Raw genomic sequence first — 22,614 nt, forward strand, 5'->3', positions numbered from 1 at the left:
CCTCAGCCTCCCAAGTAGCTGGGATTATAGGTGTGTGCCGCCATGTCTGGCTAGGATTCATGACTTTATTTTCCACTGTGCTAGGTGCCAAGGAAATGGTATTCTAGTCCTCAAGATAGTTAGAGTCTTGTAGTGAGAAATGACATGTAAACAATTATTCTCAAATAATCAATGTGCTGTGTTCACTGTGTCCTACAGTGATAGAAACAGATCTGGTGTCCTTTCTCTTTTTTGAGACGGAGTCTCACTCTGTCACCCAGGTTGGAGTGCAGTGGCACCATCTCGGCTCACTGCAAGCTCCGCCTCCTGGGTTCACACCACTCTCCTGCCTCAACCTCCCAAGTAGCTGGGACTACAGGCGCCTGCCAGCACGCCTGGCTAATTTTTTCTATTTTTTTAGTACAGCCGGGGTTTCACCGTGTTAGCCAGGATGGTCTCAATCTCCTGACCTCGTGATCCACCTGCCTCAGCCTCCCAAAGTGCTGGGGTTACAGGTGTGAACCACTGCACCTGGCCTGTCCTTTATTTTTCTGAGCAATCCTTTGCTCAAGTCCTCTATAGATTTTTCAGGTCCAGGTTATAACTCTTCCAAATTAAGCAAGCGTTCTCAACACATATGTCCTACCTACATACCGGGCCAAATGAGAAACCCTCCAAATGCCTGGGTTAAGCCTTTTAGCCATAAAGTCTTTTCCACCAGAGCATCAAAGTCCATGGATGGCCGGTTCTGAAGCAGAACAGTAACTATTAGGGTCCAGGGGCTCAAAACCATGTTTTCAACTTGCAGAAGCTCCATTTTGTAGGCAACTTCAGTGACAAAGGCATGCATGTCCTCGGACTGTTTCTGAGGAATGTATCTAAAAGGAAGAGCACAGAGCAACAAATTACAGTTTTGCTACTTAGACAAATGGGGATGGAAAAAGACTGACCTTTTAGAAGGCTTCTCATACTTTTGCCGACTGAATTCTCTCAGGTCAGGTGCAAACAGTATTCCTTTGCTTTACTATGGTGTAATCTGACCATACATTTCTGGAATAGGCTCTTGAGAGGTGGTAAAAATACTGAAGGGGTCCAGGGTCCTATTAGTCCTGGTTCCAGGGAAACAACTTTTGTTGCTTCCTAAATAGGATACATCATTTCTCTGAGAATGGATGCCTGCCCCAGTAGACTGAATTACTGTCTTTTCAGAATCCGTAGTGCACTGAACGTATCTCTGTTGTGGAACACACTTATCAGATTATATAATAACTATTTTATACTGAATGGGCGCCATTCAGTTTGTCTGACTTCATGCATGGATTACCACACTTTGAATAGTACGATAAGGCCTACACAGAGCTGGCTGGAGCAGAGACACACACATGACCTAAAAATTGCCACACAGGTGGCTTAATGAGAACGATGCAGCCAGTAAGGGTGCCCTGTGCTAGGTAATAACTTGCCAACCCAATTTGAGATCTAAAGAGAGACAGCCTGTGGCAGGAAAAAAACTAACATAAGCCTCTGTGATGACTAATGTAGCTGCTGGGAAACTGCTGAAGCTACAGATAAGTTGCAAATGATGTTGTAAGCACATGAGGCCTGGAGGGGCAGATGGTTTGTCTCCCTTACTTGTCCAGGTATATTTCTCTTAATTAAGAAAACTCATATGTATATCTGTGTTGTGTATCCTGAAAGAACCTAATATATTTTCTTGCCCATAAAACTATAACCTTCTTGAGACTAAGGACTCACTCCCATTCATTACCATTATGCAATCCTTTCTAGGGTCAAAAATAATAGTGCATACTTTGGCTCGCCTACCAATAGTGCTCAACAATTCCTGCACATATCCTTGTTAATAATGGCATTATTTCTTCCCACTTTAGTTCCCCTGAGAAACATGATCATGGTCTGATTTTGCATATTTGACATACATATCTTACAGCTCATCACTTTTTTGGGACAAACACATAATTCTTCGTTAACTGAAGGTTTCCACTGATGAAAACGGAATGATAACAGCATTTCTGATCATTTTCTCTGTAATCTTAAGTAAACCAAGAGAAGTGGTCAACTCCAGAATCGCAACTCACACCTTTGGATTTTAATCCTCATTTCTAAGACAGTTATTAAAACACAGGTCACACCTTGGAACCAAGTTATATGAGCTCCGACTCATTCTCCCAGCTGCCAAAGATCGAAGTGACACAGGATCTCCAAAGTACACATGGATGCTTCCAAAATTTTCAGAGAGAATCCTTCTGGCTTTCAACAACCCCTAATAATACCATAACAGGGGGAAAGAAAACGAAAAGCGGTAAATTTAGAAATTAGTTGATGTGTCAGTCAGCACATTCTCTCAATTAGGCTAAAATCAAGCTCACGTACAGTTGTCGATTCTTTTGGTTTAGGAACCCCTAGAAGTTCATACACATAAAGAGTTTCTTCCAAGATCTTATCATAACTGATACTAATTGGGACAAGGTAGGTATCAAAAACTTCTCTTTTAAAAAATGGCTCCATCACAATATTCAGAAGACCTGCAAAACACAGGGAGAAATGCTTCATCAACATATTGAAGAGCAGAGCAAACATGGGCACATAAACAGAAAATACTAAAAGCATACATTACACACTAATCCCATAAATATCAACAGTTACACATTTACACTTGGAAAGAATATCTTGTTAAATAAAGTGTCAAGTTGTATGTAGCAGCTGATGTCTCTGGGTTTGTATTTTTCCTTTTAATCTGTTTGACCTACCAAATTTAGGAGTCAATGTCTTGGAAGAGCGGCTTCTTGTCCCTTCGAGGAAAAATTCAACAGGAGCATAACCATTCTTTAAAGAGAAAACAAACAAAACACAAAACCCATTGCCTACTCTCAAAATGATAAATGCTTCTTTTGATTCCTTTTCCCAAGCTCCCTCCCAAGCTTCCCGAACAAACACAGCTTACAGTGAAAATTAAACAAGAGAGTCACACAGATTAAATCAACTGCTGCGGTTATGAACAGTTCTTGAGGGAAAGCGAAATAGCTAAATGTTCTATTCAGAAGTTAAGAGTTTAAATGAGCAAACATCAGTGAAGAAAATATGGCTTAAGAGTACTTGGGAATTATTTGCATTTACCCGTAACATAGTTTTTACGTATTCAGAGAACACAGCCCAGTAGAGTTTATTGCCACCAAAGGTACGCCGCATGAAAAAGGCACCCGACATTCGTAGCAGCTCACCAACCATTTTCATTCCCAGGAAGTCTAAAAAAGAGGGGACAATATTTATTTGCAGATCTTGATCTTGAAATCGTCTATAAAGATCTAAAACTTAAACATTCTTATTTTTCATTTCTGTTTTATTGTTTTATTTTATGAGACAGGGTCTTGCTATGCTGGCCAGGCTGGTCGCAAACTTCCTGGCCTCAAGTAGTCCTCCTACCTCGGCCTCCCAAAGTACTGGGATTATAGGCATAAGCCACTGTGCCTGGCCTAAACTCAAACATTATTAAGCAAGATTTCATAAATGTAAGATACCCCTATGATATTATTATACTTTGACATTAAAAAATATAAGAGGTATCTAATAGAATTATAGAAAAGAGGGGATTCTGTGGGGCAGGTGCTCACTGGGAGGTTACCTTTCGCTTCTCCATACACCACTCCATTTACAAGTAGGTCAGCTAGAGACCACGGGCAACAGCAGAGCAACATCACAATGACACGATGTCAATTTCTTTAGTCAGTCATGCTGCTGAGCCTGGCAACAGACCAATATGTGCCCTACATGCTCTGGACAGCCAGGCCAAACCAGCTCTCATCTTTTTCCTATCAGGTAAAAATATCAACCTACTTTTGTTGGAAGAGATTAAACAAGGCAAATCTTGTAAGAAAGGAAGATTGCTACCAGCAGTTTTAAAATAGTCTTTCTCTTCGTTTCCCCTAATTTTCAAATAACTTCCTCACAAGTGTGTTCAGATGAAAATGCTTTTAAAGTGCTTAAGTTCTTGGCAGTTTTAACCTTACCATTCACTGCATTTATTAACAAAGGTATATACTTGAATCCCAGCTTTCCTGGCTACCCTAAAAGGGAGTGGATAAACAACTTACATGCCTTGGCAATCCTACTTTTGGGAATCGATCTTACAGGAATAAAAGCACTAATATAAAAATATATTATGACATTGTTTATAACAGCAAAACTATTAAATTATGAAATATATCCACATTGCTGAATATTATACAGCTATTAAAATTAATGTTAGACATGAAATTGGACCCTTAACTTATACCATATACAAAAATTAACTCAAAAAAACCAAAGACCTTGATTTAAGACCTGAAACCATAAAACTCTTAGGAGAAAACATAAGGGAAAAGCTTCATGACCTTGGATTTGGCAATGATTTCTTGGATCTGATACCAAAAGCACCGGGAACCAAAGAAACAAGTAGATCAATTGGACTATATCAAAACTAAAAACTTCCATGCATCAAAGGACACAATCAACAGAGTGAAAAGGTAACCCATGAAATGGAAGACAGTATTTGCAAATCATCTGTCTGATAAGGGGTAAATATCCAGGATGTAGAAACAATTCCTACAACTCAACTAAAAAACCCCCAAACAACCTAATTAAAAAATAGGCAAAGGACTTGAATAGACATTTCCCCAAAGATACACAAATGGCCAATAAGCACATGAAAAAGACGCTCAGCATCACTAATCATTAGGGAAATGCAAATCAAAACTTCAATGAGATACCACTTCACATCATTAAAATTACTATAAAATATATCAGAAAATAACAGGTGTTGGCAAGGATGTAGAAACACGGGAACTCTTGTGCACTGTTGGTGGGAATGTAAAACGGTGCAGCTGCTATGAAGACAGTATGGTGGTTCCTCAAAAAATGAAAAAAAATTACCACAAGACCCAGCAATTCTATATATACCATTTTTGGTATGTATGTGAAAAAATGGAGAGCAGGGTCTTGAGCAGATGCGTTTGCAGCTTCAAAAAGGAAGGAAATTCTGATACATGCTGCAACACGGATGAACCTTGAGGGCATTCTGTTAAGTGAAATATGCCAGTCACAAAAGGACAAGTACTGTATGATTTCACTTCTATCAAATATCTAGAGTAGTTAAGTTCATAGAGACAGAAAGTAGAATGCTGACTGCCCAGAGTCAGGGGGAGGGTAGAATGGGAAGTGTGTTTAATGGGTACCATTTCAGTTTTGCAAGATGAAGAGTTCTGGAGATGGAAGGTGTTGATAGCTGCATAACAATGTAAACGTACTTAATGCCACTGAACTGTATTTTTGAAGATGACTTAGACGGTAAATTTGATACTATATGTATTTTATCACAGTTAAAAATAAACTTAAAAAAGTTAGATCTATTTATCGCCTAGAGAGGTAGCCATTAATATATTATCAAATAAAAAAAGCAAAAGGCAGGTAATCCCGGTAAGTAGTACAGTCTCATTTTTAAAGCCTACGCTAAAGAACCCTGTGTGCACGAACTGCAGATGTCTGTCCAGGCACGTAAAGCACAGGACAAAGGACGTAACTCCAGTTGTTCAGTGCTGGGCTGGAAGCAGGGAGGAGAGGCTATTTTCATCATCATCTTCAAATACCTCAGTACTGCGAGAATATGCCAGTGAACTTTTGAATTTTTACAGTTAAAAAAATAGAAAAACAATACGTACCCATTCCTGCTGCTATAACTGGCACAGGCAAATCATAGTTGTATAGAATAAAAGACAACATCAGGAAGTCAATGTAACTTCGATGACTAGGTAGCAGAACAACAGGATGCTCCTGGATGGCTCTTTGTAGCTTGAAAGTAAATGTTACATTGTGAATAACTTCAGTTGTCATGTTATCAAATCACATCTCAAATCAGAAAACGGAAGAATAAGTCTATATACAGAGGGAATACCCATCCTCTTTTTCTGCCTTCCTACCATACACATAAACGATTTGCTCTGATAAGGTAAAAGTACTGTTTCTAGTTAAACAATTTCACATAATGCAAAAATATTAAAAACGTAAATTTTTATGGGTCAGAATAATGGTAACAGTGACGATCGTTAACACATATTAGTTGGGCACTATATTAGCATCATTTTATATACAGTTATCTTACGTGCTGTGTCTAATACCACATAATTAACAAGGTCTAAGCCTTAGCTTACTTGTTTGTAAAATGGTCATGCATCCAGTAAATGGTAGAGCTGTGAATGGAAACCAAGTCAATCTGACTTAAAAAGCCAACTGTTAACCACTGTATTGAATTGGTTGGTTGTAGTACGAGAAAACAAAGCTTCTCTTGGAGAGATTAAAAAAAAATCTACAAATTCATAGGACAAGGTGAGAAGAATGGTATTTCTCTATGTGCTGGACTCACTGCCAGGGTGAATGGGTGTCATGTGGCTGGGAGGGATAATCTGAGTTTCCAAATATACTCCTCAGGCCATCAACCTCAAGATTCACTGGTATCCATGTGTTATCTGCTTTTTTGAAATCTAAATGTAACAGAGGCCAGGTAATCTGTGATCATCACTTAAGACATGGCTCACCAACACCCTTGGTCCCAAACACTGTAACAGTCTCTGACAAATTCAGGGTAGAAGTCAGCAATCTTGAAAACAGTCAGGAGGAAGAAGAACTATTTGACAGGAAAGTAAATGACTGAATTAAAACAAAATATTAAAAGGCATGAGGAGGAAGGTAAGTGAAGTTAAGAGATTTCCTAGGAGGAAAACAAACAAACAAGTAAAAATAATCTCCATAAGGAAAGCTCTTTATGAAACTAGAAAAGTCATCATTTGGCAATTATTATTAACATAATAACTAATTCTGGTAAAAATCATCAGTGGGTGCAAAAACGAGAGGGGTAAAGTATGATGCAAAACAGGATATTTAGCCATTCTCAAAGTGTCTTTTCACTATGTAATTAATGAAGATATTCATTAATTATAAAGGGAAAAAATAATAACTTTACAGCAGAGAAACCTGGCAGTCATAACCATAACCAACTGATGGAAGTGAAACATCTCCAGTAATGAAACCAACAGGCACCATGTGCTGCTGATACGACCCACTGAGAAGAACTCATCGCTTCCAGGGTATTCCTAGCAAAGGTACACAACCCGAGCCTAATACTGAGATAACATCACTCAAATACTCAAATTCAAACCATTTCACACTTCAAAATGATTAGCCTGTTCTTTAAAAAAAAAAAACTATCATGAAACACAAATACAAATACTAAGGAATTATTTTAGATTAAAAGAGTCTAATATGGAAGTGGATAAAGAAGAAAGTTGAACACTTACTAGGATTTCTAGTGCAACACACGAGCTAGGATTGTCTTTGGCTAGACAGGACACGACCAGGACAACTGGTGAAATATGAGTCGGGTCTGTATTACTAGTATTGGATCAATGTTAATTTCCTTATTTTGATACTTGTACCATAAGATAATGTCCTTAATTACAGGAAAAACACAGCAGAGTATTAGAAAAAGGATAAAGGAAATGCTGTAAGGGAGTCTAGGTGAAGTATATATAGGAATTCTTTGCATTTCTTTTGTAACATTACTGAATATCTGACATTAAGTTAATCTATAAGTTTTAAGTTAGTCTGAAGCCTGTAGGTCTGCAGTTAAAGGGAAACCAAAAACAGAAAACAACCTTCAGAGATGCACATCCTCTTCTGCCTAGACTGGAGGCCTGATGATTAGGCCCTAGGCTTTTGATGGACCAAGTGAGCTGTCCTTGAGTTGATTAAATTGTGAGGGGTTGAAAAAGACTGTTTTTTTTGTTTGTTTAATTTTAAGATGATACTTTTTTTTTTAACAATCAATACTCACTTTCTGAATACCTTCTTCATTTACACACACCTTCGAGAAAATTTGTTTAAATATTTTGCTCAGGGTGAAGGCAAAAAACCGAATGGCTCCAAGACGCAGTTTGTGACTCATTTCATCTAAAATCTCACTAACTTCCTCTCGGAGGACATCCACAGATTGAAGGGATTCCTTGGAAAGCTAAAAGGAAAGGAAAAGCAGGAATAATTTCTAACAACAACAACAAAAAGAGAGAAAGCTTTACTCAAACCAGTTTGACTAGTTCCAAATGAATTAATCTTCTATAACTCAAATATAGTGTCTTCTTAATTTAAATTGATAGAACTTCCCAACCTAGTCATAGTAGATAAATGAGCCTATTTAAAGAAGGTTCAAGGCCAGAAATCAAAAGAAAAATGGCTTTCTAGGATAGCACTTTAGAGTGAAGAAAACACTTCACCTTTCCATTTGGTTTGTTAATAAGTTTACATCCAAACTCTCTAAAATAAGTTGCTGCCCATAGTCTAGTGTCCTAGCAAATAGTGGCTTCTCTCAGTGTTTTACTGCAGTGCTCCACCAGCTGGCTCAATGCTATTACAAGGTAATATACAAGATCACATTGAAATTACTGACTCAGACTACATCAGATCTATCAAGTCACGGGCACACAAAGCCCCAAACTATCAAAGGATAATTTAGTGAAATAAAGGATCTCAAAACGGAACTTATTTTATTCACATGGTCCTCTAGATCTTTTGTAAAGAAACAAAATGTTTGCTGTGTGCTAGGACTGTCAAGGGCCTGATAGTCAGTTTCTATCCTTGAGGAAGCCCTGATTTGCCCACTTTCATTGTCCCCCAAACAAGCACTTTGAAATGAAGTCTGTAGAATAAGTAATCCTTACGCTTCCCAAAGGAGAGTGCATTGCTTTAGGATGAGCTCAGAAGCTCAGAGGATGGGTGTTGGCACCCCAATTACATGTAGTGAAGAAATATCTTATCCTTTTTTTTTCACTGAGGTTAAATTCACACACTATAAAATTAATCTTTTTTTTTTCTGAGACAGAGTTTCGCTCTTGTTGCCCAGGCTGGAGTACAATGGTGCGATCTCGGCTCACTGCAACCTCCGCTTCCCAGGTTCAAGCGATTCTCCTGCCTTAGCCTCCTGAGTAGCTGGGATTACACGCATGTGCCACCGTGCTTGGCTAATTTTGTATTTTTAGTAGAGACGGGGTTTCTCCATGTTGGTCAGGGTGGTCTTGAACTCCCGACCTCAGGTGATCCGTCCGCCTCAACCTCCCAAAGTGCTGGGATTACAGGCATGAGCCACCGCCCCCAGGCAAATTAATCATTTTAAAGTGAACAATTCAGTGGTATTTTGTACATTCACAAACGTTGTGCAACCACCATCTCTATCTTGCTGCATATCCTATCTTTTGGGGGGCTCAGTTCAACAGGGCTAACAGTGAGGAACTGGGATAAACTCTTTCCTCTTACCTGTGTTCCTTTGTTTTACTCAGAGGTTACCTGAAACAGTGATCGTACCAAAAAAAAAAAAAGTTTAAAAATACAGTCAGAAGAGAACTCATACTGAATGGACTGAAGACTAAAGGAACTGCTGAGGAACTAAGACACTGGCCACAGAATAATGGGAAAGTTTGAATGAGAAGTAAAGGGAGGATATGAATTAAAGCAAAAAATGTTCTCCCAAGATGCAAAAGTCCTGGACCTGTTTTTTTTGTTTTTACTAATTAGCATTCCACTTTAAAAAAATTGTGTTGGCTGGGCGTGGTGGCTCACGCCCGTAATCCCAGCACTTTGGGAGACCGAGGCAGGTGGATCACGAGGTCAGGAGATCGAGACCATCCTGGCTAAAATGGTGAAACCCCGTCTCTACTAAAAAATAGGAAAAAAAAATTAGCCGGGCTTGGTGGCGGGCGCCTGTAGTCCCAGCTACTCAGGAGGCTGAAGCAGGAGAATGATGTGAACCTGGGAGGCGGAGCTTGCAGTGAGCTGAGATTGAGCCACTGCCTCCAGCCTGGGCGACAGAACGAGACTCTGTCTCCAGAAAAAAAAGGAAAAAAAAATGCATTAAAATACACATAACATAAAAGATACCATTTTAACCATTTTTAAGTATACAGCTCAGTGGTGTTAAAGCCTCAGACCTGTTTATAGACCAAATAGAAGTCCCCTGGGAGAAAGGCTGAAGATAGAGGAAAAGTAGCAGGTGCATGCCAAAGGTCTCAGAAGAGGCTGGACTGGATGGCTTCCAGACCACAGAGGTGTGGCTAGCTGTGACCAGGAGAGCAGGTGCCTTGTCTCTGAGACTGGACTAAAAGGGACAGATGGAAGAAGGGATCCTGAGGCTGCAGAATGTGGATCTGTATAACTCACCCACTCTCCCAGGAGCAGCCAGACACCTGGTTATAGGAACAGAGAAGGTGAGCTGGCAGATTCCAGGCTGCTTTTTTTCCTGGTCAGTCTGGAAGGAAAGATTACAAAGGAGAATTAAGGACGTTGGTGAAACAGCTACTCAGATAATCCTAACAACGGCTGGACAGGCAGAGGGCAAAACCAAGGGAAAATGAAGGAATCAAGGGACTGGTAAGAGGGATAAAGGGGCAGACAGAAGAACTTATGAAAGAGATCAATGAGGAACATCTAACGTGAGATGTCACAGAATAAAACCAGATGTCACAGAATTCAAGGTAAGATGGTCCTGAATAAGAGTGTCCAACAATAAAAGACACAGCAAAAGACAACGTGGAGATGAATGGGCCCTTTGGAGATCCATGGTAACCTTTACTAGATAAGCTTCAGCAATCTGCTACAATTGGGACCTGAATGGAAAAGGAAGACACCACATGTACCCAGTCTTCTGAGAAGCAGGAAAAGTAGGGAAAGAGGGAAATAAGGCAGAATACATGGCCAAGGGAGGACTTTTCCCTAGATGGAAAATCCTCGTGCCAGCTTGAGCCAGTGGAAAGGACTGATGGGTAGGAAAGACAAGACCCTTGTGAATTAGAATGAAATGAATAGATCAACAACACAGGTGAACAGGCTGGCTTGCTTGAAGGAAATGCTTTCTCCATGATTGGAGCAGAGCAGAGGACAACCTGACCTCTTATTCCGTGCAATTAGGCTTTTCATTTGCCCAGAAGATACACCTTCATAGAAACCTAATATAAGACTCAACCGATGAGCAACAGTCTTATAACTAACTCCTTGTCTCATTTTTCTGACTCTTCAGTCTCTTCTCCACATTATAAACTTGAGCCATCTCTTAAATGCAAAAGTAATCACAACTTTCCTTGGCTAAGACCCCTTCAATGGTTACTACTGTATTCTGTGAGATAAAGGCAGACTGAGTTAGGTGGCAGCAGAGGTGGAAATACATAGACAGGAAGCGACATTTAAGACAGCAAATCAGCAGTCTTAGTGACTGACAGCATATGAAAGAAAAGCAAGACGCTGAAGATGGCATCCAGATTTGTGGTAGTATGGTCAACCAGTGCATGGAGGGGCCATTCCTGGAGACAGGGAAAACTGGGTGGGGGTAGGAGGTAGTATCTCTAGACACCTGGCTCAGGGGTAGGGGTGGGAGGGGTAAAGAGTTTGACTTAGACATCTTGAACTTGAGGTGCTTTGGAATTTCCAAGAGGATATTCTAGTAGACATATAAAAACAGACACATGAAACTCAAAAGAGATCTGGGCTGAAGGAAAAGATATTATTTATCTATGTTCTTATTATGTTATGATATATTATAATAGGGAGATGTCAGCATAAGGAAGGTACTTAAAATTCTGGCAATTAATAAAACTGCCCAGTGACTGGGTAGAATAAAACCAGAGGCTGGAATAACATCCTGACGAATTCTATCATTTAAAGAGAAAGGCAAAGGAAAAGCCCCCATAAAAGCAAGTTAGGAATGATTAAAAAGATACGGGGCTTAGGGTGATGGTATGGTATCGTGGAAAGAAAGGAGAAAGAGCAAGAGCCAAAGGCTATGACAGCTTTGAAACAGGTAGAATTTACCCATAAGGAAGTCATTTACAACCTCGGAAAGAGCCACTGACAGTGGAAACCAGATTCCAGCAAGTTGAGTAGTAAATGAAGGGTTAGGAAGTGTGATGGTAAGCATGGACAATGTGGCCAATTTTGAGCCAGGTACAGTGGCTCACACCTATAATCCCAGCACTTTAGGAGGCCGAGGCGGGAGGATCCTTTGAGTCCAGGAGTTCAAGACCAGCCTGGGCAACATGGCGAGATCCTGTCTCTACAAAAAATTTTAAAAAACGAAACAAAAAAAGCTGGGCATGTTGGCACATGTCTGTGGTCCAAGCTACTTAGGAGGCCGGGGCAGGAAGACTGCTTGAGCCCAGGAGTTCAAGGTTACAGTGAGCTATGATCATGTCACTGTACTCTAGCCTGGGTGACAGAGAGATCCTGTCTCTAAAGAATAAAACAAAACAAAAAACCCCCCATCAATTTCTTAAAAGAGGAGGAGAGAGGTAGAGGTAGGGGAAGAAAAAGATGGGCAGTAACTAGAGAAGGCATGGGGCTAAAGGATATAGGTCTATTTAAGCTGGGAGAGAAGTAAATATGCTAAATGGTGATGGGAGAAGAGCTAACAAAGAAGTAGTTGAAGGAATACGAAGCGATAGGACAGCAAAGTTCCTGAGGATGAGGGAGGGGGTGGAATTCAGAACAAAAGAATAGGGTAGGGATTAAACTCAAACAGAAGGGCTTCCTTTTATTTTAACAGGAGAAAATAATGAGTACTAGATGCAGGTAAATTGGTAGATTTGATCACAGGAAGTTAACAGAGCACAAATAATAGTTTAAATTTTCTCTGTGGTTGGGGGCAGTGGCTCACGCCTGTAATCCCAGCATTTTGGGAGGCCGAGGCGGGTGGATCACGATGTCAGGAGATTGAGACCATCCTGACTAACACAGTGAAACCCCGTCTCTACTAAAAATACAAAAAAAATTAGTCGGGCATGGTGGCTGGCGCCTGTAGTCCCAGCTACTCAGGAGGTTGAGGCAGGAGAATGGCATGAACCCAGGAGGCAGAGCTTGCAGTGAGCTGAGATCGCGCCACTGCACTCCAGCCTGGGTGACAGAGTGAGACTCTGTCTCAAATTTTTCTTTGTGACACAGGAAGAAAAACCATCTGCTGAGAGTAAGAGGAGGAGGCAGGGTTGGAAGTTCAAGGAGAGTGGGGCTGCTAAAACTGTCATTTTGGAGAATGAAAAGCAATTCACTAGGGAAACAGAATTACTGGGGAATATGGAAGGCCCAGTTGTGCTGCCTAATCATGAATTTGTACGATTCCAATCTACCTAGTTTATGTGATTTTTCTCAGCAGCACAGCCAAGTCAGAGAAACACTGGCCTGAATAAGATCTTTTAAATTGGTAACACTTAACTTGGGTGTGCATTAGAATTATTGAGGAGCTTTAAAAAAGGCAGAAGAAAGGCTGGGCGTGGTGGCTCACACCTGTAATCCCAGCACTTTGGGAGGCCAAGGTGGGCGGATCACCTGAGGTCAGGAGTTCGAGGCCAGCCTGGCCAACATGGTGAAACCCTGTCTCTACTCTACTAAAAGTAAAAAAATTAGCTGGGCGTGGTGGCAGGCACCTGTAATCCCAGCTACTCGAGAGGCTGAGGTAGGAGAACCGCTTGAACCCGGGAGGCAGAGGTTGCAGTGAGCCAAGATTGTGCCATTGCACTCCAGCCTGGGGACAAGAGTGAGACTTCGTAAAAAAAAAAAAGGTAGAAGAAAGAGAGAGAGATGCCTGGGTCCTATCCCAGACCAGTTAAATCAGAATCTCTGTAGATGGGACTATGGCCTCAATTTTTAAAATTCCTCAATTTTAAAAATTCACTAATTCGACCAATATTGATTGAATGTCTACTATGTGTTAGGCACTGGGAATACCACAGTGAAAAGAGACAGGAATTCTTGCCTTCATGGAGTTTAGCTCCTAGTGGATAATAATAGTAACTTTTGCAAAAGTTCTCCAAGTGCTTCCATAAGAAAGAACTGCTGTTGTTAGCATCTAATTGATGAGGAAACTTGATTTCACTTATGAAATAGGCCCAACCGGATAAAACTGATAGCTTCTCCAGGGTATTTAAGGCCAATAAAAACAAAGGATCAGGAGCACAGCTCATATAACCAAATCGAGAAAACAGAGAGCAGAGATAAAAAATGTTCCCAAGGCCACAAACCTGATTAAACTCCAATTAAAAGTTAAAAAAGCAAGATCTCTACAGGTCAGCCTTAGAGCATGAGAGGTAAATTTAAAGCCTGTAGTCCCAGCTACTCAGGAGGCTGAAGCAGGAGAATGGCATGAACCCAGGAGGCAGAGCTTGCAGCGAGCCGAGATGGCGCCACTGCACTCCAGCCTCGGTGACAGAGCAAGACTCTGTCTCAAAAAAAACTGGAGGTAACAGGCAAAGTCAGGGAGAGGCCTTAAACATGAACGGAGTCAGTTCTGTCTACAGGGAAGATGAGAGTGAGCCACAGTCTACATGAATAAAGTGGCTGCGCTAAATGTTAACATTCTTTGGTAACCAACATCAAGCAAGAATACTGCAATTCTGAATGAGTTCACTCTCCTTACAAAAACACACTAGTTGCATGCATGCTTGTTTTCCTTTAAGACATTTATAGGGGATCAAAAGGAAAAAAAAAAAGGAGAGAGCATATTCCTTAGAGGAGTTCTTAGCAAAGAAGAATATTTTCTTTTCGGACCAGGAAAAAAATGGGGGCAGGAGCAACAGGAGATTGCTGCTAGCAACAATGAGGCCAGTCATTCAATGCCATACTCCCAAAGCTATGAACGAGAGGATCTGGGCGGGACCAAGCCCCAGGTCAGTAATGGCTGCAACACATCCATTTATCCACCTGTGGGCCTATGACCTTATGAGCACCTGGGTTATATGACATGGAGGGCTAGCGATCAGGAAGCTCCTGCCCACCAAATACCTTCACTATGATGTTTTCAAATCACACAGCTAGAACAGAACTTAAGTTTCCCTCGCAAACTGGTTCCCTCTTAAGTTCCCTATTTCAGTGAACGGGTTTATCATCCTTGATTCTTTCTTTTCCTTCCATTCCTACACCCAACTGGTCATAAATAAAGTAGACCCCACCTCTCAAATCCCTTACATCTGTGCATTTCTCTGTTTCTACAACCACTCCCTAGTCTAGGCAACTATGACTGCACAAAGGGATTATTCCAAGAGCATCACAAGCAGACTTCCTGTCTAGTTTTAGCAGATGGTTTTTCTAAAACATTAGCCGATCGTGTCACACTCTGTCTTGAAACCTTTCAACATCTTTGCATTGTACTAGGATAAAATGTGACCCAACACGGTTTACAAAGTCCTTCACAACACGACCCTTCTTACCTCTCTAGGCTTATTTCTTATTATTATCCCTTCTTTGCTCTTTGGTCTAGTCATATTGAACTAGTTTTAGTAGAGTGAAAGTAAACTTTCTGCAAAAGTCCTACAGGTGATTCTAAGGGGAAGCCAGTGTTGAGAACCACTGTTGTTAGCATCTAATTGATGAGGAAAATTGGATGCACTTAATGGAATAGGCTCAACCTATCTCCTACCAGAGAAAACTGACAGCTTCTCCAAGAGAAAAGTACAAGTCTTTTCACGGCTTCAGTCCTTAAAACAAGCCAGTGGCTCCCAAACTTTGCTATACTTTGGAATCACCTGGGCTTCTTTAAAAACTACTGATATTCCTTCCCTGACATTTTATTTAATTGGCATGGGGATGATATGGGGATTTTGAAAAGCTCCCTGGGTAATGCTAACGTGGAGGTTTGAAAACCATAGGAATAAGTTATTTGTTTGGCTTGAATATTCTTTCCCTAATTCACCTGCAAAATCTCTAATTAGCTTTTAGGCCTCATTAAAAAAAATCACTTCCTTGACTCCCTACACCAAATGAGTTGCCCCTATAATTAATTAGCGCCCCTGCACACTGGGCTTCCACTACTAGCATGTCTCGTATCATATTTCACTTATGCCCAGATGACATATTTCACTTATGCTCAACTTGCTCACTGTTAGACTTCTAGTCCAGTGTTCAGCAAAAGGCTAACACACATGGATACGATAAATATTTGATAAATGTGATGAATACAGCTCAGCCTAAAAGGATATATTAAAGATAGCAAAATAAATTATAGAATCTAGAACTTGCTGACAATGAACAAATCTGGCCATGGTTGAAGAGGGAATCACTTACCTGTTTAATGACATAATGAATCTCTTCAGAACTGAGAACACTACATTTAATATCAGTTGGTTTACATGGAGTAATTCCCTTATAGACAAGAGGTGTGTAGCATTTCATTGCAAATTTCAAGTCACTGACATGCCTCCTCTCTTCTAGAATATCTTCAAACTCATCCCACTTTTTGAGCTCCTTCTGTGGATAAGGCAAGAAAGTTATGAGCACATACTGTAAAATAAATCAGGACAGATTAAAGACTACATTGGTAAGGCTTCATCTTTGACATATGAAAAGGAGCAGAGTGTTCTGATGTTAGATTTTCGCATAGTAAGAAAAAGAGATGTAAAGAAAATTAGGATCAATAAATTGATACTGACTTATCATAATATTTTATTACACTTCTGATTGCTACCATTGCCAGTACCTCTTCGGGAAATTTAATGAAGACAGCAAAGATGAGACATTAAGCCCTAGAGTAATCTGGTCAACTTTACATGGCTTTATCTGCCACACTGATAAACTTGTTTCGTTTACCTCTGCTTAGCTTTTAAAATTACATTAAAACATACATTTGAAACCCAAATTATATAAAATAAAAAACCATATGGGTGCAAACAAAAGGAAAAATCACTCAAGAAACAAGCGCTCCAATAAGGTACTATTGAGCAGTACCTTACTGTGATAACTTTCTTTTCTTCTTCTTTTTTTTTTTTTTCCTTGAGACAAGATCTCATTCTCTTGCTCAGGCTGGAGTAGAGTGACACCATTATATAGCTCACTACAGCCTTGAACTCCTAAAGCAGTCCTCCCTCCTGCCTCAGCCTCTCGAGTAGCTAGGATTACAAGTGCATACCACCCAGCCCAGCTAATTCTTAATTTTTTTTTGTAGAGACAGAGTCTTGGCTGGGCATGGTGGCTCATGCATGTTAATTCCAGCACTTTGGGAGGCTGATGCAGGAGGACTGCTTGAAGCCAGGCATTCAAGACCCCATCTCTACAAAATAAAATAATAATAATAATAATGAGGTACAGTCTTGCTCTGTTGCCCAGGCTGGTCTCAAACTCCTGGCTCAAGCAATCCTCCTGCCTTGGCCTCCCAAAGTGCTGGGATTACAGGTGTGAGCTATTGTGCCTGGCCTGTGACGACAAATTTTTTATTTCTTACTCAGCCCCTGCCATTCAGCTTCTAACCAATCAGCCCTTGAAACTGCTCTTTACAAGGCTACCAATGACTTCTGAATTGTTAATTTTTTAAAAAGTACTTTTCTGCAAAAGTAGTAGTAATGATAATAATTATAGCTAACACATATAACTGCTTACAAAGAGTCAGGACACTTGTAATATGTGCTAACACTAAAGTGTTAGGCAGCATTCTAAATGCTTTAGAGGCTTAGGCACCACTCTTCTATGAAATCTCTCCCAGAGTCCTGGATGGAATCACTCATATTTTCCTTGTCACTTCTTTTCCTACTATCTACATCTATTATGGTATGCATCCGACAACACTGTAATTGTTTGCATGTCTGTCTCCCTACTAGAATGACATTATCTTGAAGATAGGAAAGTTCATTTCCTCTTTGTATTTCCAACATCTGGTTGTATTTGGAATATAGCAAAATTGGTCAATAAGTGAACTCAGTAACTGAAAGACCAAATGTGAGGTACTAGAAGAAAATACAGAATGTTAACTGAGACCACAATTTGGCCTAAGAATATAAGTGGAAGCAAATAGCATTTATGAGGAGTTTATAAAAGGGTGGCAGGTGAAACATGCAAACATGAACATTTTTATGTCCATATATAGAGAGACTATATGAAGGAAAAGTCTTTTCACTGTTGAAGTTCTCATGTAAAGTTGCAATCCTTGTAATATATTAAATGCTCTTGCTTATAAGGCTGGAAAACTTTCTCAAATCCCACATTTCTCATTAATAAGTATATAGTTGTATCAGTTTGAGCTCTATAGACTGCAGCCAACTACCATTATATCATTTTAGGGCTTAAAAACAAGAACTTCCCATTTAGTGGTCCTGGGAGTGGAAGGAGAAAAGGATCAGAATCAGCTGGGGATATATGTATACACACATACAGTCATGCACCACTTAACAATAGAGAGACACTCGGAGAAATGCACTGGTAGGCAATTTCATCATTGTGCAAACATCACAGAGTGTGTTTACACAAACTCAGATGGTATAGCCTACTACATACCGAGGCTAGATGGTATAGTGGTTAGCCTATTGCTCCTAGGTTACAAACTGTACAGGATGTTACTGTATTGAATGCTATAAGCAACTGTAACACAATGGTACGTATTTACACAAAGAAACACAAAAAAAGATACAGTAAAAATACAATATTATAATCTTATGGAACCACCATCATATATTGAATAAAACACTGTTATGCATCATATGACTCTGTGTTTGTGTGTGTGTATATATGCATATATAGTTGACCCTTAACACACATTTGAACTGCACAGGTCCACTTACACGAGGATTTTTAAATGAAAATTTTTTTTCAATAGAGATGCAGGTCTCACTATGTTGCCCAAGCTGGTCTCAAACTCCTGAGCTCAAATTATCTTCCCACCTTGGCCTCCCAAAGCACTGGATTACAGGCGTGAACCACCATGCCTGGCCTACATGAGGATTTTCTGCTTCTGCCACTCCTGAGAGGGCAAATCCAACCCCTCCTCTTCCTCCACCTCCTCCTCATCAGCGTACTCAATGTGAAGTGACGAGGATGAAGTGGATTAATGACGATCCACTCCCACTTGATGAACAGTAAATATATTTTCTCTTCCTTATGATTTTCTTAGTAACATTTTCTTTTCTCTAGCATACTTTGTTAAGAATACAGTACATACTACACATAACATATAAAATAAACATTAATGAATTGCTTATGTTATCAGCTAGGTCAACAGTAGATTATTACTAATGAAATTTTTGGAGAGTCAAAAGTTATTTGTGGATTTTCAACTGTGCAGAGGTTTGGTGCCCCTAACTCCCATGTTGTTCAAAGATCAACTGTACATAAACATAGACATGTATGGGAGTGAGGGAGTCTTCAGGATAAAAACCCCTAAGGGAAACTAGCAGGCATGTATACTTTGAAAAAGCTTGCCAAATATGATCATCTACAATCCTTCCATGGTTCTGTTACTTGCAAGGTGGATTTACATCATGTCCACCTGTCTTAGCATATGACCCCAGGCTCTTCATGACCCCCACCTCCTGCCTCATGACCATTCCTCTTAATCCAACAGTCCAGCTATGTCACGACCTGCAGTTCCCTAAACAAACTGTGTTCCCAGATCATTGTTCAAGTTGCTCTCTCTACAGAATAGGGTTCATTCTCAAATATTTGAATGCCTATGTGCTTGACACTGTAGTATGTGCTGAGGATATAGTGGTGATCAAGAGAGAGACAGTCTCTTTTATGAAGAACAAGGTGGACGGTGGTACCAGTTATTGAGAGGGGCACTTACAAATGCTCCTTCCACACTGTTCACCTGGGAAATATTTAGCCATAAACCAGAGCTTGTGTTACCTCTTCTGTGTCCCATATTCTGCTTCGCCCCTTTACCTAGATTGAATAGGTGGTCATCCTTTCCTTTCAGTCTTTACTGAGCCCTCAATAATTGGATTTTCAAGATGGTCTCTAAAACACTTCATTAAACTTGTATTTGGTGCCTCCCTTACAAGACTGTGAACTTCTTATCTGGTAGATAAGGTATGTTATACATTTCTGTACTCCCAGTTTCTAGTAGGAAATCATGTCACTGTAGAATGAAAAAATAAATTACAGAATGAAGTCACTTTTTGAACCCTGTCGATGATAGCTCCTCGGTATTCACAGGATAAGGCTCAACTCTCTCCCCATTCTGGCTCTTACTCAATGTCGAATCTAGTGTTTTTTTCTGTTTTTTTTTTTTTTTTTTTTTTTTTTTTTTTTTTTTTTTTTTTTTTTTTTTTTTTTTTTTTTTTTTTTTTTTTTTTTTGAGATGGAGTCTTGCTGTGTTGCCCAGGCTGGAGTGCAGTGGCACAATCTTGGCTCATTATAAGCTCTGCCTCCCAGGTTCACACCATTCTTCTGCCTCAGCCTCCCGAGCGGCTGGGACTACAGGCACCCGCCACCATGCCTGGCTAATTTTTTGCATTTTTAGTAGAGACGGGGTTCACCGTGTTAGCCAGGATGGTCTCAATCTCCTGACCTCGTGATCCACCTGCCTCAGCCTCCCAAAGTGCTGGGATTACAGACGTGAGCCACCGCGCCCGGACGAATCCAGTGGTTTTTAACTCAGGCTGCACATTAAAATAACCTGGGGGCACTTCAAAATAAATACTGATATCCAGGTTCCACCTCTAGATATTTTTGATTAATTTGGTCTGTGAGTGCTGCTTAGCTGTCAGAATTCTTCTTTAAAAATACTCCAAGTGATTCCTATGTGCAGCTAGGGTTGAGTATTCCTGCTCATTAATTGGCCTTCCCTATACCATGCTTGAGAATTTTTTACTATCATTAAGTAAATTTACATGGCTACTCACTCAGGAACATAACACAAAGAAGAACCCAAGTAAGCCTTAGGGGAACTATCTCTCCCCCATCTTACTTAGAGTAGGGCAGGCCTCTCCCTATTGCTAGTGAAATAGGCCTTTCTTGTACCTCCCTTTTAACTGCTCTGGAGGATCCATTCATTCAACAGAGAGTGACTGAGAGCTCACAGTGTACCAGGCACTGTTTTATAGGCTGTGAATACAGCATGAACAAGGAAGGCAGGGACTGCACTGAGAGCCTACATGTCCTTATGGAAAGACAGACAACAAATAAACAAGGTAAATTCATTTAGTGATACCACCAGTAGTATGCTGGTCAATGTTTAACCATTTAACACTTGATATGGGAGAGCTCTGAGTTACAGCATTTGTCAATTTTTGTGAGATATACGCTCCCACCAGGGCAGATTTAAAGCTACCAATCTGACCCCAGCAAATGCAAAACTGAGGAGAAATGAGCAGTAGCACACAGTTATATAGGATCTCCCCCTTCCAGCACGATAGACAATCTCAAGAGCACAGGTAACAGTATAATAATGAGAAAATGCTAAGTTTTCAGTATATATTACCTTTTTTAAAAACAGGATTTATTTAATTATAAATTTATATAATTTAATACTTAATTTATATTTTTTGAGATGGAGTTTCACTCTCGTTGCCCAGGCTGGAGTGCAATGGCACGATCTCAGTTCATCGCAACCTCTGCCTCCCGGGTTCAAGCGATTCTCCTGCCTCAGCCTCCTGAGTAGCTGGGATTGATTACAGGCATGCACCACCACGCCCAGCTAATTTTGTGTTTTTAGTAGAGATAGGGTTTCTCCATGTTGGTCAGGCTGGTAACGAACTCCTGACCTCAGGTGATCCACCCACTTCAGCCTCCCAAAGTGCTGGGGTTATAGGCGTGAGCCACCACGCGCAGCCCAGTCAGCAATAAAACTTCTGAGAAAACATAGCATGCCACACAGAAGGGACTATGAGCATTCTGAGGGAAGAGCATGCTTACCGACTGAGAAACAGAAGGCCAGGGTGGCTAAAGCACAGGTGAACAAGAAGATTAGTAAAGTCAGAGCACTAGCTTGTGGGATACTGTAAGGCATCTGGATCTTTCACTTGGACTTTAACAGGAAGTCATCATCTGGATTATGGCACACCAGGGGTTACCCATCCTCGGTCTTCTTTTCATTCTAGGGTCTTGCTGAATGATTTCAGGCTCACCGATGGCTACATATACAACCTACTTGCTGAAAAATCTATACATTTAGGCCAGACCCCCTCTCTTGCTCTGGCACCATATTTCTAACTCTACTTGGATCTCTCCCAAACACCATGGAATGTATTTGGCCCATGACATGATAAGCCACAAGTTAAAAATCATTATATTTCTCTCTTACATCACAAACTGAACACACCCCAAACTGAATTCTATTACCCTGACTAAACCTGCTCCTCTCCCCATATTTCCTATCAATGAAAGGCATCATCATCTGCCCAGTTGCCAAATCGTAGAAACCCAACAGTGAACTTCAGATTACGCTCTCTTCCTTAGCCACCATATTCAAATGGTTCCAAAGGCTGATGATTTACTGTCCTAAATATCACACAAATTCATCAGTTTCCCTTTTTCCCGGGCTCACTGTTACTGCCTTACTTCAGGTTTCATTACTTCTCTGGATTACTGCAATAGCATTCTAACTGATCACCACTTTTAAGTATCAGATTCCCTCCCCAACCTGATTCTCTTCCTACAATCTCTACTTAGGCAAGACAGGTTACCTATACAGATAATCACACCAGAAACCTAGTAGTCTTCTCAGACTTTCAAAAATATAAATGTGCTTTGGGAGGCCAAGGCAGGTGGATCACTTGAGGCCATGAGTTTGAGACCAGCCTGGCCAACATGGTGAAACCCCTTCTCTACTAAAAATACAAAAATTAGCCAGGTGTGGTAGCA

The 22,614-nt window shown here is 40.5% G+C and overlaps 1 protein-coding gene across 2 annotated transcripts in view; it reads right to left on the reverse strand.

Annotated features, from left to right (window-relative positions):
* The window catches only part of GNPAT (glyceronephosphate O-acyltransferase), a 36,547-nt gene that overhangs the window by 11,007 nt on the left and 2,926 nt on the right, over positions 1-22,614 (reverse strand). Inside the window, exons 2-9 of one of the 2 annotated variants that reach the window (XM_011933307.1) lie at positions 16,111-16,293; positions 7,859-8,035; positions 5,691-5,820; positions 3,115-3,242; positions 2,748-2,823; positions 2,371-2,522; positions 2,130-2,260; positions 634-857 (exon numbers count right to left, since the gene is read on the reverse strand). In XM_011933307.1, coding sequence (XP_011788697.1) covers positions 634-857; positions 2,130-2,260; positions 2,371-2,522; positions 2,748-2,823; positions 3,115-3,242; positions 5,691-5,820; positions 7,859-8,035; positions 16,111-16,293 — 1,201 coding nt within the window. The remainder of the gene's footprint in view (positions 1-633; positions 858-2,129; positions 2,261-2,370; positions 2,523-2,747; positions 2,824-3,114; positions 3,243-5,690; positions 5,821-7,858; positions 8,036-16,110; positions 16,294-22,614) is intronic. The other variant, XM_011933308.1, reaches the window with a different exon arrangement.

This window comes from Colobus angolensis, unplaced genomic scaffold (genome assembly GCF_000951035.1).
Source record: "Colobus angolensis palliatus isolate OR3802 unplaced genomic scaffold, Cang.pa_1.0 Scaffold126, whole genome shotgun sequence".
Lineage (NCBI taxonomy): Eukaryota > Metazoa > Chordata > Mammalia > Primates > Cercopithecidae > Colobus > Colobus angolensis.